This window comes from Aulonocara sp. 'chitande type north' Nkhata Bay, linkage group LG4 (genome assembly GCF_057382095.1).
Source record: "Aulonocara sp. 'chitande type north' Nkhata Bay isolate Kocher_YH1m ecotype deep benthic linkage group LG4, A_spYH_male_GT1.1, whole genome shotgun sequence".
NCBI classification, from domain to species: Eukaryota; Metazoa; Chordata; class Actinopteri; order Cichliformes; family Cichlidae; genus Aulonocara; species Aulonocara sp. 'chitande type north' Nkhata Bay.
In genome coordinates, this window is record NC_141347.1 from 3,578,386 (window position 1) to 3,593,538 (window position 15,153).

Genomic DNA, 15,153 nt, shown 5'->3' on the forward strand with positions numbered 1-15,153 from the left:
CTACCTCTGCCACTGTTGAAGATGAGATGATGAACTTTTTGATGATCCTGATACACATGGGGATTGCTGAGCTGTCCTCCATTCATCACTACTGGGCAATGGGGAGCAGGAGCCCTCATCTCAGGAACGTCATGCCAAGTCTTTGTCTGCGACGTTTCAGGCTGATAAAGGAAGACAACGACAATACTCAGAACACCAGACACTGATCTATTCTTCAAGACTTTTCAGCTTAATGATTACTGCCTTCAGGAGTGAGCCACAGATCTCCAAGCAGTCAGTGGATGAGGTCAAGGTGGTATAGAAATGCAACAAAGACAAATGAGGATTCAAATTGTTTGCCAGTGCCTTTGAGGACTGCCTCATTCACGATGTGGTTCTAAACAAGGGCACTAGAGCCCCACATTTTCCCCCTGATACCTGAACAAAAAGCCACGGGTACCAGCTGCCATCTTGTCTCCATCCTGGCCAGCACTATATCCTCAACCCCCACTGTCTGCAGGCCACCAGCTCTGCAGTGACACCAAGATGAAGAAATAGGTAAGTTACCATGTCAAACAGTAAAAAAAAAGCAGCATACTGATGCTCTACTGTAACTCCAAGAAGTCCAACAGGTGGATTATACAAATGTTTGCATGCACAGTTGATGTCAGCCTCACAGATGATGCGCTCATCTACATGTGACACTGTAAAGCTGTTGTTGTGGATGCCATGTCACTAAAAATCTTCAGGAATCAGGTGTTCTTGGATTCTAACAACCAGAATCCACTTGTCTTGCTCCTGAAGGAGCTCAGCATTTTCAGGTAACTCCAACTCTTCTGCTCCTTACAATTGTACCACGACCCAACCACCTGTCTATATCATCAGCCAGACCTGCAGCTACTGCAACAGGTAGGGGAACATGTTGAGGTCAAACTTGGTCTGTAGGGTCTGCAAGTTTCACTTGTGCCTCAATACTGAACTCAGCTGTTTAGCACAGAGGACAGGAGGACGTGTAGGTTTGCTGGACTTGAAAGGAGATCATAGACGGCTTCCACAAGGAACCCAACCCAACTGGAGCCTTCCTGAATGATGTTAGACCAGCTAATTCTCCAGCAATAAACTCTCCCACCTTCTGCTCCGGTGTCTGAGCCCCACTTTCCTGCACACCTACTCTTCTTTCACCTGCTCAGACTACATCTTATCTTTGGATAAGATAGGTTAACCATTGCCATGGGCCTTATCAACCTGTATCTTTGAGAAGTAGGCATCAGTCGCTCTGCCAACTAGTATCCTGTCCACCAGCCCTCTCTGCCTCAGTGGTATTTCTCCAACCCTCACTGCATTTTCTTTCCCTTCTGCTGGTCTCTCTGTAGCTGTTTAAATGTTTAGCCATACTGATGCTCATACAATAAATGCAGCCTGCTTCTTGGCCCTGTCGCTTTCTCTTCTGCTACTTTGCCATGCCCCACAGGTCAGCCAAGACAGAATTTTTCTGTCACCAATTAACCTAACGAGCTTTGGACCGTGTTACTTAAAATGTTATTTAATCAATAACACACGCACACACACATATTTTTTTAATCTATTTTCTGTTTTTGGGAACAAAAAATTGGATGTAAATGGAAGCAACCAAATGTTTCGAAAAAACAAAACATAACCATCTACAGCATAGCGTTGCTCTGAGGCAACAAGCCACATTTTCATGCCTTACACTAGCCCTTCAAAAAAAAAAAAACCACTTGTTTTTTTTTCAAATAGTGCTACCAGACACATCTCTTTCCAATAAAATGATGAGTTGAAGGTGGTGTGACTTTCATTTGGGGGGGGGGGGGAGGGGAGGACCCCTTTCTGCAAGCTGCACTACACGAGGGACATCTCCATTAGGAGGCAAGATAAAGATCACTATTTTACATGTTTATAGTAAAATAAATGTATATTAAAAAAATACTTGTATGTGCATGAATATGTTAAGAAGCATATTTGATTGTTTGTTCTACTTTTTTTTTTATTTATACAGTAAAACTGTCATGGCAACACTGCGCAGTCAGCCCAATTTTTTTCAGGCAATATAATGCATTTGCATATGTGTGTAGAGATGTGTTTGTGTGCATTTATATGATCATAGTCAATATTTTTTACTTTAAAATCTACTCATAATTACAGGACGTGGATGTAAATGGGAATGTGCACTTTCTGTCCTCAGAAAGTGAGGACAGTGAGCTTTCAGGGAGTGACATTGAAGTAGAGGAGTGGATCCCTGAATGAGATTTGCGGGACACTTAGGAGCTCAGGGGTCAGGGGTCAGTTGGTAAAGTTCCTGTGTCTGTGTGTGTTAGTGCCCACATAGCAAGCAGGTCTGGTCTGGATCTGGTATCAAGCCAGCTGACAGCAGCCGGCTGACTTCTGGCATGAACAGAGTTTTGGCATGTTACTTTTGCACTGTTTTGCATGTTCTGACACATGTTGTTATTACATGGCTTGATTAAGGTACACATTAGGCTGACATCTGGGGCCAGAGCTGAAACTTTTCTGGGCCAACACAAGGCCAGCAGTGTGTCTACAACTGGTCCGTGGCAGCACACCACCTACAGATGGCCCACCGCAATGAATGACGGCCCTTTGGTGGCCCAGATCAGGTTTGCCAGAGCTAATCCGCACATGGGCTAGCACAGGAACACCAGTGTGTCTGAAACTGGCCTTGTGCTGGCCCATGTGTGGGCCACCTCTGGCAAACCAGGTCTGGGCGACCAAAGGGCCGTCATTCTTTGCGGTATGTGGGCGGACGATCTGATTTCCTCGTGTCAGCATTGTTCCCACATCATCATAATTAATGTTGTTCCAGGTTCAATATTGCAAGTGACCAATCACCTTCTTGTGACGTCATTCCTTTGCGACTTCGAAATACCCGCCTTCGATTATTTCGAAATACAAGTGAAGAAGCGAAAAACCGCCGCCTGTCCGCCGAATTTGAAGTCAATTTAGGATACTTTCCTTTAATAAACGGTAAGCATTATACATATGTTCCTCACTTGGCTTGCTGTTTGTTTGCTAGCGATAGGCTACTTGACAACAGCATTAGCTAACCAGTGTTCTCTAGACCAGCGTTCCCCAACTTTTTGGGTGTTTCGTGGCCCGGGGGTTGGGTCAGGCAAAATTGCAGTAGCTTCCCTGATCATTTTACAAACATAAGTGAAGAGAATCTGGACTAAAAGGCCTAGACTTATGGTTGTGTGCTGAATCTATGAATCAAACTATCACCTGGAAACATAATTAATTGGTCCATAGCTGTGAAACTGGACATGAGTTCTTGATTCTATGGAGATTAACAGTAATCCAGAAATTTACAAATTTGTCCTGGGACATCGCGTAAATGTTGTCCCTGGGACATCGCGTAAATGTTGTCCCTGGGACATCGCGTAAATGTTGTCCCTGGGACATCATGTAGAAGTTGCCCTGGGACATCGCGTAAATGTTGTCCCTGGGACATCATGTAGAAGTTGCCCTGGGACATCATGTTAAAGTTGCCAGAGACATACCATATGAAAGTTTAGCTTCTTTTAGCCCCTGTTTGTTTTATATTATTTTATATATATATATATATATATTTTTTTTTAATATTATATTTAATATTTACATTGTATTGCAAAAAACCCCAAAACAAGTTAAAATGAATTAATGAATATTGACTAATTAAACCTTCGTTATTTTTCCACCAGAAATGGACGACATAATTAGAAGAAGTGTTCTGAATGACGAAAAAAAAAGAACTGGAAAAGACACACAACTTTGTGTGCATGTGTCACAATGCCAGGAGGACCCATTCAGTGTTGTGTTAGAAAAATTGAACTCATTAACCCTTCATGGACATTATAAATGTTTAAATGTTGCCTCAGGTAAAGACAGGAAAAGAGACTATTACAAATTCAACTGCATCAGAGCTGGGGAAAAAAGTCGAAACAGCTACAGAGCAGTGGGCTGTAAGGCCTATGTTTCATTTAAAGTACTCAAATGTTGGAAAGACCACACAGTCATCGTGCAGCGTACATATGATAAGCATGATGGGCATGATCCTTCGGACCCAAAAGACGCACATTTCAACAATATTTCCAGTGATTTGAGGAGGAAGATTGAGGAACTGCTTTCCCTTGGAACTAAGCCAGCCATCGTACTAACCAAATGTCATAAATGGGCCAAAGAACATGGACACAGAGATCTTCACAACAGAGAGCATTTTGTCACACCACGTGACATTGACAGTGTTAGAACCTGCATGATGAGGAAGAAGCACTTTAACTGTGGAGACAGTCAAAGTGTACATACCTTACTTAATGGAAAACATCAAGAACATGTTCTCTTCTATCAACCATACACATCTGACCAAGAACTAATGATTGTTTTGCAGACACCTGTAATGAAATCAAACATGGAGAACTATGCAAAACAGTTAGTATTTGTTGACACCACGCACTGCGTTAACCAGTATTCATTTCCCTTATTCACACTTGTTGTAAGAGATGATCATGGGCATGGAGTCCCTGTGGCCTATGCTATTGTCAGCAACGAAAGTCAGAAAACCCTGGAAACTGTTCTTGGAATAGTTTGTGAGCATTTCCCAACTTCCCCGAGGTAAATAATACATTGACAGCTATTAATTTTGAAATAATTCCTTTTCAAAAAAGTTATAACATGCCAGAATCTAATGCTATAGCTGCAGCATGGGCTGCAAAAAACTTTCCTTTCCAGTTGTTAAAGTTATTCCTATAGGCTGTATGCAGTATTTTATATATCTACTTGTGAGTTGAAATGTTTAATTTGGCATTGAAGTGGTGCTTTGAGATAGCAAAAACATTTTCATACTGTTTAATCTCATTTAGTGTTTTCTTTTTTTCTGTAGAGCATTTATGGTTGACAAAGACTTTGCGGAAATAAATGCTTTGCAGAAGGTTTTTCCAGAGTCAGCTATCCTTCTATGCTGGTACCATGTCTTGCAGGTAAACCACATTGTTTTCTTTTCACGTTGTCTAAGATGCACCTGAAACACATTTTTACAACAGGGTCCTGTTGTTATGATTTGCCTCATTGTGATATTCACCTACTCAGGTTAATGAATATAAAGGGATAAAATGTTGAGTGACTATGTCCATCCATTTAAGACCACAGTGCACTCATCTTCTGGTGGCTGCTTCCCAAAGCTCTTTTTGACATTTAAAAATATGTTTGCCTGGTTGATTTCTGTAATGCACAGGTCCTCTTGTCCAGTGAGTGACAAAGTTATTTTTGGACGTCAGCTTTCTTTTATGCTTTTTGTACAGCTGCTCCTCAGTCTCTCTCTCCAGATTAACTTTTTTTCTCTTACATTCACAGGCTGTTAATCGATGGCTTTCAAAATCAGAGTCCGGGGTCCATGGGCTTTCTAACACCCAAAAGAGAAATGAAATCATTTCTTTCTTTTGTAAGCTGAAAGCTTGCACATCTGTAAGTGTAATTTGTCTATTTCACATTTTGATTTCTTGATTACACTAAGAGCATAATAACTTTCAGTTGCTAAAAAAAGTTACAGAGAGATACAAAATAGATTTTTGAAACAATTTCTAAAACTGGCTTCTTATCTTGCTTATCAAAACAAGTACTTAAGCTGTGCAGAACATCATTGTGTCACCCACTGTGCAGTAGAACTTGTGAGTGGGATTCTTTCACAGACAGATGCTGAAACCAAATATGCTTATAGGTTTAGTGTTCCTTCTTAGCCATTGTAAGGGAAGAAATAATTGCTTCTTAATACAAAAACACGACATATTATTAATAACTTAAAATTCTTAATGTTATTCAATAAAAGGAAAAGGGCTTCAATACATAATATTAAAGATTTCAATAGGTCTGTTAAATGGATTGAAATATATTCTGTTGCATCCAATTCTCTTAGGAGGACGACTTTAAAGCCACATCAGCAGAGTTCTGCCAGACATTTAAGCAATACCCTTTGGTGTGCCAGTATTTTCAGAAGCACTGGGAAGGCATTGGCCACATGTGGTGTGACTACGGCCGTCGGTTCAGTCACGCTCGTTCTGAAACAAACAATGTGATTGAAAGGTATGATTTATTATTTTGACCTCATTCAATTGTATTGCTGAAAAAAAGATATTATGCTTTAATCCAAGAGGCTAAACTGAGTAGGTTCGTCATGTCATTGCCAGAACAGGTTTTAGGCAAATCCTTTAAATTCTAGCAGCGTGAGTAGGTGGATTTGCCTAAATCAGCTAAACCGGCACAGAGCATTCCTTTATAAAAGACGTGTGCAATAGGTATTCCAATTTTTTAAAAAATAATACAGTCTTGATTAAAACTTTAAATTCCTTCAATTACAGTTACTAATCATTTCAAATAACTGTTTTTCAGATTTTTCCACCGCCTGAAATGCCAGTTTTTATCTGGCTACAAGAATAGGCATCTGGATGATCTGATTGAAGTGCTCCTAGGGAAGGCCGACGACTACTTCTCAGTCATAAAAACCCTGCAAGATGTGGGCCGCATGAAAAACAGGTTTGCTGACACCTTGTCTCAAGTTTCAGACTCTGCTTCAAGACTGATGGAAAGTGGTTGGGCTCTTAAAATTACAGTCAAGAACAGCCATGGAGTTAATGCATATCAAGTCCCATCTGAGTCAAGAGAAGACATGGTGTATGATGTCTGCCCTGTTGAGTCCTACTGCAACTGTACATATGGCTTACGAGGACTTCTTTGCAAGCATCTAGTGTTACTTGCAAAATTAGCAGAGGCTGACAATGACATCTATCCAAACATGGAAACAGACCTTGGCAAGAATTGCAGTGAAAGAAAGGCATTACTTTGTACACTGTGAGGACTTGAAAGTGATAAAAATGCCAAGTTTGTTTGGAAATCTGTGTTTTTTTGCATCGGCTGAAACACTTCAGTGCACTTGTTGTACGTTCTCTCACTATAACACATGTGCTTGCCTGAAGGTGGCTTGTAGCCATTTTAAACAAATGAAAAACTCTCTGAAAAGTCCTCTATCAACTTTGAATGACACTCCTGTAGTTGAAAGCACAGACAAAAAATGCACAGAAGATGCGGTTGGAAAACTAAATGCTGTTTTAGACACAGTTAAACAGTGGGCATTCATTCCAGAGGGTATTACTGCAATGATAGATGAACTGCATACAAATGTCTTAAAAACAAAACAAGTAGGCAAAAGTATATGCCAGTACGAAATAAAGACGACAGATAATGCACGCAAAATTAGGCCATTGTATTCTAGCAAGAAACGTTCGGCCAGCATCGACATTCCAACAGTCTGTGAAAATGAATGTGAACAGTCGATAACCACTGAAAGAGAGACATCCTCTGGAGAAAATGAAAACCTTTTGGAATACAAAACAAAAAAGAGAAGAGTTAAAGCTAAGTATATGCACAAGTAGACTTTTGTGTGACATTTCAAAGGGACTGCATCCATTACTTCTGTTTATTGAAACCTAAAGCTGAATAGCTGTCTTAACTTTCTGCCAAGGAACAGATGAAAAGAAATTGTTTGCTCTCTCAAGCAGTTGTTATTTATGTGTGTTATTCATTACTTTGGCTTGGTTGCTGTTTTTGATACAAATTCATCTGTGCCCATTGTAATATTTTCATATGTTACTATTTTTATATTGCTATGCATTATAAATAAAGGATTACTTATTACTATTAAAGGTCTGCATTTGTAATTGTTGGTATTATTTATAAAATATGCGCTCTTAAGTTTTTTGCTCCATAAAATGGTACCTGTCACTTTTTGGACATAGAGTATCAGCTGTTGAGAATCCTGGCTCATGCAAAATAGAAGTAAAAGGTTTCAACATCCAGCCTTTTTATGATTAAATACAAAGTGTAATAACAGAGTTATTGGGGTGTGATTTTGTTAATAGTTAGTCTTAAGTATAAGTTTAATAGTAATGAGTAAGAAAATATAGCCAGAATAATGGAATGAGACTAACACCTGACCTCACACTGAGATTTGGTATGAAGTGGCATGTTTGTGCTAATGCTGACATTGGGGCTCAGAGTTCCTCTGTGTGTATATATTTGTGAACGTTAACTTGGCTAATGTCCAAGGGTTTGACTGCTTTCCTGTTGGATTGTATCACAAAGAACAGGGATAAGAGCACCAGTGGCCGTGCACACCCTCATCTCTCTCCTTCACCCGATCATTAGTGTTGGAAACCGGCATTAGCTCAGAGTAGATTAGACTTCAGTATAGTGCAAGTGATTTGATTTTATGATTATTTGATTCAGTTTTTTCTGTGTTCAAGCTCAATTACTTTAATAAAATATGTTGAATTCAAACAAATAAATAAACAAATAAACTGTGGACATTACCCTTTTAAACCTTTCTGAAACAAGACAGGTAAAAACCAGTGTATAAAAGTTTACATAGGTATAAATAGCTCTAACACTTTACTCCAGCCTGGCGTCCACACATGTGGACATCACATTTTGGGTTATTTAGACCAAAATACTAAATCTTGATCAACAAGTGCCTGATATACAGTTATGAGGACATTATACTGCAACTGTTCTATCGAAATTTCAAATTAATGTCCTCATATGTGGCTCTCATTTTTCTCAGAAACAAAAATTAGGTAAAAAAAAACAAAACCTGGTAATTCTTTCTTTTTACATTCATCGGGTTCCAATCGGCCCAAATATCAAAGAGAAATTAAAAATGCATGCCATGGAAGATTTCGGGTCTTAGGGGGTTAAAATGACCAGACCCCTCCGGCCTGTTTTCCAGGCCACTAAATTAAACCCAGTCAATTACCAATTGAACAGAATAAAAACCTACGAGGTCCACTAATAGTCCAAAAGTCCAAATCTTTAATAGAAAAGACAGGCAGAACTCAAACAAACAATAATCCAAACGAGGAGCATATATACACACTGGAAAGTAAATAATTATAAGTTATTAAATCAGACTAATTAAATACAGTAAAACTAATAAGGGAAGACGAACACACGGGAAATAAAAATAACAGTGTAAACATACCAAAACTCAAAATAAAACAGGAAAGCTACTACAAACCGCGTGTGACACAATTACATTCATATTGAAACATATGTGATAATTTTCTTTCTTTGTAGCATTTTTAAGATATGTGTTAGAACAGTCATTATGCTGTTTGGATTAGGAACCAATCATTTTTGCCAAATAGTTAACACAAACTTAGAACAACAATGAACAATTTTCAAGATTCTGATTTACAGAACAAACAAAAGTCACAAAAGGTTTCATTATTTAAGAGACAAGATCAAGTTTTTCACACAGGAATGAAATGACAGAATCCAGTGCAGCGGGGCCAAAGGTGTGTGTCAGCAAACTGAAGGTTGAGGAATCAGTCAGCTCATGTTTAAGATTGTGTTGGATTTTGAGAAGAGTCTGTCTGTTATTAGAAAGTAAGATTAACAATGTTACACCAATAACCCAAATACGGGGAAATGACAAATAATACCAAAAAAGATACAACTTTCATATTGTTTTACTAACTTACTTTGTCATATCAGCACTTGAATGGTCGATGCCTTTACAGACCATGTCTGTTGTGACATCGCAGGCCAATCTTCCGGCAAACCCGAGGGCTAGCTCCCCAGCCTCCTCTTCACTCAGAACACTAAACACTGTTACTTTAGTTTTGGCCTTCTTAGGCCTGTCAAGAATCATTGCGGGCAGTTTGGCTTTACGGCCCTAAAAAAGAAAAAGTGCAAACACCAAAAGAGCAGAGAGAGACACACACACGCGCACAAAGTTAAATGCTTTTGTTTACATGGTGTAATTGTGTATATGTTGCAGCAAATGCACAATTTCCAGCCACATTGTCACTTCATTGATACGAGTAACCCGGATTTATTTCAGGTGACATCAAAATCACGAAATGTATACCTACCCCAATCAAACCTCTGAAAACATGAACTGACATGTTCTCTGCGTTGATTCTGCGCTTGATCTCGTCTTCTGTTATTGTGTAGGTTTTCTTTTTTGAGCTTGGTACAGATAAGCGACCATGCACTCTGTAAACTGTACTAGTTCCTTCTGAATCAGTTTGAAATTCTGCATCTGCATCGATCCTGTCAACATCATCAGCAGCAGCATTATCTGTACTCAGACTTGTGCCGTATACTTCTGCTTCTTTTTCGTTGTCTTCAGTCTGTGTACCTTCATCTCTTTCAGTCTGTGTACCTTCATCTCTGACTGTCAGTCTTCCTATCTCACTGTTACTTGTCGATTTGCTGCAGATGTTCTCTCCCTTAGGAACTTTTCCTTTGTCATTCGCTGCCTGATGCTTTCCCTGATGACATTCTTCACTGGCTACTTCTATTGCTCCTCCTGTATAGCCACCCACTATGCTGCACAACTCCTTTCCCTCTGCTGTGCTGCACTGTGCTGTTACATAAAGAAGAATGATATAAACAGCACTATATCAATTTAATTGTGAAGAGAAATCCCCACAATACGACACAGTTATGTCTAAAATAGTTTTGTGTAAAAACTGGATCTTGAAACGTCCACTTTAATTACACAGTCCTGGTGTGCAAAGGCAAAATTACGAAATTTTTTTCACTTTAAACATTTTTGGACATTGTTTAGTTATATTGTGACTTACTCTCACAGAAGATACAGATGCCACAAACAGACTTTGAACAACGCATGTGCTTGTATGCACCACATTTCTGGCACTGCACCTGTGAATTAAAAAAAAAAAAAAGAAGAAGAAATAAACAAACAAAAAACAAATGAACAAAGTCCATTAAATAAACAATCTATATGGCTAAGGACATGTCATAGTGTACCCGGTCTTTGGCTGCAATCACACACCAGCACTGACTGCACTTCCTAGTTCGATCTGCAAAATATAATTTGTTTAAGTACAAGTTACATTTTCCAATGTTAGAGAAAAAGAAGGCGGCTAATTTTATCTTTACCTATTGAGGAAAATAAGTAGTGGCAAAGTCGGGACCTGAGCTTTGTGATTTCAGTGTTGTACTCCTCCACTTGTGTTTTACCGTCAATGAGAGATTGGGCAAACTAATAATTGACGAAGAAAAAAAAAAAAAAAAGAACAAAAAGAATTAGATTAACAAAGAAATGTTTGTTTGTTTTTAACCCCCCCCCCCCCGAGAAAAAAAAACAAAAACAGAGCAACCAAAGCGAAGCATTACTGCTGAAATGGTTCAATCTACAAAAAAAATTGAGATTTTACCATCCTGCCTCTAAGGCTTTAAAAACTGAATAGGCAAAAATGTAAACATTACTTATATAGGTTAAAGCTATAGTTTTCAGTACCATTATGACATGCACTCCACATGAGTTCCCATCCTGTTGATGTGGGTGGCTCACATGTGACAAGGTCCACTCTCCAGCGCAGCCTCTTGCTGAAGCAAATGAGCTGAGAGATCGCAGTTATTACAAATAAAAAGCATATAGAGAAATCAATAACCACGTTCGGTAATGATTTCAATTAAATTAAATATGTTATGTTAAATATGTTAATTAATTACCTCCAGTTTTTCAACACCGCACTTTTTCTGACCTCCGACTCGCCAAATGAATTCATATAGACTATGGTCCTCTTGGGTATGTCACAAAACTGTTTTGTAAAAAGATGGATATGGTAGGCTTGGACCTTGAGCTTTCCTAATGAGGGACACTGAAAAGTATCATGCACTAGAGAGAGTGCAAAATCTGTGCAACTTGCAAACAAGGTCCAGTGGCTGCCGTTTTCCAGACAGGCTCCAATCAATTTCTCATACATCTGAAAGATGTTTTTCTGGAAATAAGAAGAATGTGACAAGTATGTTTTTCTGTCAAGAATGACACTGCAAAACTGCAAAAGCTTGTCAGGTGAGACTTGTAATTAATTCTGCAGATACACAAACATATAGAAAGTGTCATTTTTTGTTTACATTAATTAATTTCTATAGTGTGTACAAAACAAATCAAGACCACAGACTCAACACGCACCACTCAATTTTTGGTGTTCTTTATCAGTTGGCCAAGACAGAAATGTTTTAATCTGTGTGCATTGCTTTTGAACAAGTCTTTACACAGAAAAGGTTTCAGAAAGGTATTTTTCAGGTTCTTCTGACAAGGCTTCAATTTTGGAAAATGCTGTTTGTTTATAGTGGCAACTTATAAACCCTTTGTGATAAGAACATAGTTACCACAGTCCAAGTCATACCTTCAAAAAGTATGCACTTTGTGCTCTTGTGGACCCATCCAAAATTTTTCCAGTGATTTGGCTTGGTATTGGATAAATGTGAGGGAAATTCTATAAAAATAACATAAATACATGTTTTCAAATACATTACAAAAAACGTAAACATGCTATGTCATTATGATCAAACAAGCTTTTCAACATACCTCACACTGCAAATAGATTAGGCCATCTATTACCTTATAAAACAAATAAATAAATACATATAAATAAAAACAGAACTAAGGAACACGATTCATTAAGTAAATTGTACAATAAAGTGTATTTAAAGCAGAATTTAACATTAGTTTTATGACAACATAAAAGGATTTTTATGTCAAGAGGTACCTCATCTGAAATGTTAGTCTGGTCAAACAGGGATTTCAAACTTGAAATACCAATAGAGTTTGGTCCAGCTACTCCCACAAGGTAATCTGTGAGAAAGCATATGCTGTAGTCAACAGATATCATTTTCTTTTTGCATGCTGCAACCATCATCCATTTCAGTCTTCTAGGAGCTTTGTCTGGTTGTAGTTCTTTTTTCTCCTCCTCTCCCCTCATCTATTAATTAAATTGTTTTCTGACCTTCCTAACTGTTTCCGACCTGTCTTCCCAATGTGATGTTTAAGCAATATATGTATGGTCAGAAGGGGGTGAAATTTTCATTGCAGTTGTACGTGTAACATTGCATGTGATAATAAAAGGCTTGATTGGTTGATTATTCAACATGAGTTGACATTTACCTGACATTGTGAAGGAGTCACAGTTTCTGTAAGGGTGTAAGAACATAACATGTGGATTTGTTACACTTCTTTTTCACAAGTTAATAACAATCAATAATTTTCATTCCATTATTTACAAGCTATCACACGATGTCCCAGGGACAACATTTACACGATGTCCCAGGGACAACATCTACACGATGTCCCTGGGTCAACATTTACACGATGTCCCAGGGACAACATTTACGCGATGTCCCAGGGACAACATTTACACAATGTCCCAGGGACAACATTTACGCGATGTCCCTGGGACAACATTTACGCGATGTCCCTGGGACAACATTTACGCGATGTACCAGGACAAATTTGTAAATTTCTGGATTACTGTTAATCTCCATAGAATCAAGAACTCATGTCCAGTTTCACAGCTATGGACCAATTAATTATGTTTCCAGGTGATAGTTTGATTCATAGATTCAGCACACAACCATAAGTCTAGGCCTTTTAGTCCAGATTCTCTTCACTTATGTTTGTAAAATGATCAGGGAAGCTACTGCAATTTTGCCTGACCCAACCCCCGGGCCACGAAACACCCAAAAAGTTGGGGAACGCTGGTCTAGAGAACACTGGTTAGCTAATGCTGTTGTCAAGTAGCCTATCGCTAGCAAACAAACAGCAAGCCAAGTGAGGAACATATGTATAATGCTTACCGTTTATTAAAGGAAAGTATCCTAAATTGACTTCAAATTCGCCGGACAGGCGGCGGTTTTTCGCTTCTTCACTTGTATTTCGAAATAATCGAAGGCGGGTATTTCGAAGTCGCAAAGGAATGACGTCACAAGAAGGTGATTGGTCACTTGCAATGTTGAACCTGGAGCAACATTAATTATGATGATGTGGGAACAATGCTGACACGAGGAAATCAGATCGTCCGTATGTGGGCCATGTGTAAGCACATTGTGTGGGCCTGATCCGGGCCATACCAATTTTGCTGTGTGTGTGTGTGTTTGTGTGTGTGTGTGTGTGTGTGTGTGTTTTTGTGTGTGTGTGTGTGTGTGTGTGTGTGTATTACTTATTGGTGTAGGGACACAAATTTGTTTACACACTCACATTGTGAGGTCTCGCCTACTTTATGGGGACAAATTGCAAGGTAAATCATTCAATTTTACGGTGAAGGCTTGAGTCAGGGTTAGGGTAAGGTTCAGGCAGGGACTTGTGATGGGTAGAGTCAGGATAAGTCTCCAGGAAATGAATGTACTGTATTTCCCGGACTACAGAGCGCACCTGAATATTAGCCGCACAAGCTAAAATCAGGGGAAAATCCTGTTTTGTACATACATTAGCCGCACCTGACTAAAAGCCGCAGGTGTTTCAATGTTGACTCATCATATGTAAGAGAATATGCACAAAGCGAATTGTCAAGAAAGAGATGGCTGTTTGGAGAAATCACTTTTATTAATATTTTGAAAAACAAGTTATGGGTACATATTTGCATAACTTTTTAGGTATATGTACAAGTAGCGGTAATTACAAGTACGAAACATGTACTGTGCTTCATAAATGAGTAACAAATGTAGTACATAACAGTAACCTACAGCACACCAGAAAAATAGATTCGGCCTACCTTTTAGGCTCAGGTGCAGTGACACGGCTTTAACAAGAAGAAAAGTCAGTCCTTCACCACCATCTTCCTCTTCTTCCTGCGCACTAAAACCACCAAAGTCCTCTCCTCCAGTGTCGGAAACGAACAGGCTCAGGGTGGATTCGTCATCCACTCTCCGCTTCTCTCCTTCGTTGTCACTTTCAAAACCAACCAAAGAAATCCTCGTTGTCAGAGTCAGAGTCAAACACCCTCTGAAGGGCCGTGGCGGTGTCCTCCTCTCCATCATGCAGCAGTCCAGCCCTTCGAAATCCGTTGGTGATCGTGGATGTTTTCACACTTTTCCACGCTGTCAGATTCCACCGGTGGAGTTGAGCATAACTTGCTTTTCGCAAGTTTATCGCCGCTCGTCATCCACGTCTCCCGCTGAACGCGTAGCGCTGCTTTGAAGTTTGTTTTTCGCGCTACTTGTATGGCACTATGTTTCCTGGCGGATGGACATGTGACCAACACACCACTCTTGAACCCCGATCCTTCCGCCAGGCAACGTAGTGCCGTACAACAGCGGAACAAACAAAACAAATCCGCTCACGGACAATCCATAGAAAAG

General features: G+C 39.3%; 2 protein-coding genes across 7 annotated transcripts; one reads left to right on the forward strand and one right to left on the reverse strand.

Annotated features, from left to right (window-relative positions):
• The first annotated feature begins 2,828 nt into the window (after window positions 1-2,828).
• LOC147331761 (uncharacterized) lies at window positions 2,829-7,689 on the forward strand. 2 transcript variants are annotated; one of them, XM_086287981.1, is made up of 6 exons: window positions 2,829-2,982; window positions 3,696-4,605; window positions 4,874-4,970; window positions 5,344-5,454; window positions 5,903-6,069; window positions 6,376-7,689. In XM_086287981.1, the coding sequence occupies exons 2-6, from the start codon at window positions 3,698-3,700 to the stop codon at window positions 6,836-6,838; spliced, it is 1,746 nt and encodes a 581-aa protein (XP_086144107.1). In that variant the 5' UTR covers window positions 2,829-2,982; window positions 3,696-3,697; the 3' UTR covers window positions 6,839-7,689. The 2 variants fall into 2 exon arrangements, with proteins under 2 accessions (XP_086144107.1, XP_086144108.1); XM_086287982.1 differs by lacking the exon at window positions 2,829-2,982 and having other exon boundaries at window positions 4,463-4,970.
• Window positions 7,690-8,827: 1,138 nt separating this feature from the next.
• Window positions 8,828-13,694, reverse strand: LOC147331762 (uncharacterized). 5 transcript variants are annotated; one of them, XM_086287979.1, is made up of 13 exons: window positions 13,654-13,694; window positions 12,965-12,990; window positions 12,570-12,655; window positions 12,389-12,421; window positions 12,207-12,296; window positions 11,527-11,795; window positions 11,312-11,414; window positions 10,951-11,053; window positions 10,819-10,871; window positions 10,632-10,710; window positions 9,915-10,411; window positions 9,522-9,715; window positions 8,828-9,413 (listed from the first exon to the last, which is right to left on the reverse strand). In XM_086287979.1, exons 2-13 carry the CDS (start codon window positions 12,969-12,971, stop codon window positions 9,269-9,271), a joined length of 1,659 nt encoding a protein of 552 aa, XP_086144105.1. In that variant the 5' UTR covers window positions 12,972-12,990; window positions 13,654-13,694; the 3' UTR covers window positions 8,828-9,268. The 5 variants fall into 5 exon arrangements, with proteins under 5 accessions (XP_086144105.1, XP_086144103.1, XP_086144104.1 ...); XM_086287977.1 differs by having other exon boundaries at window positions 12,570-12,990; XM_086287978.1 differs by lacking the exon at window positions 13,654-13,694 and having other exon boundaries at window positions 12,965-13,084.
• Between the last annotated feature and the right edge of the window lie 1,459 nt (window positions 13,695-15,153).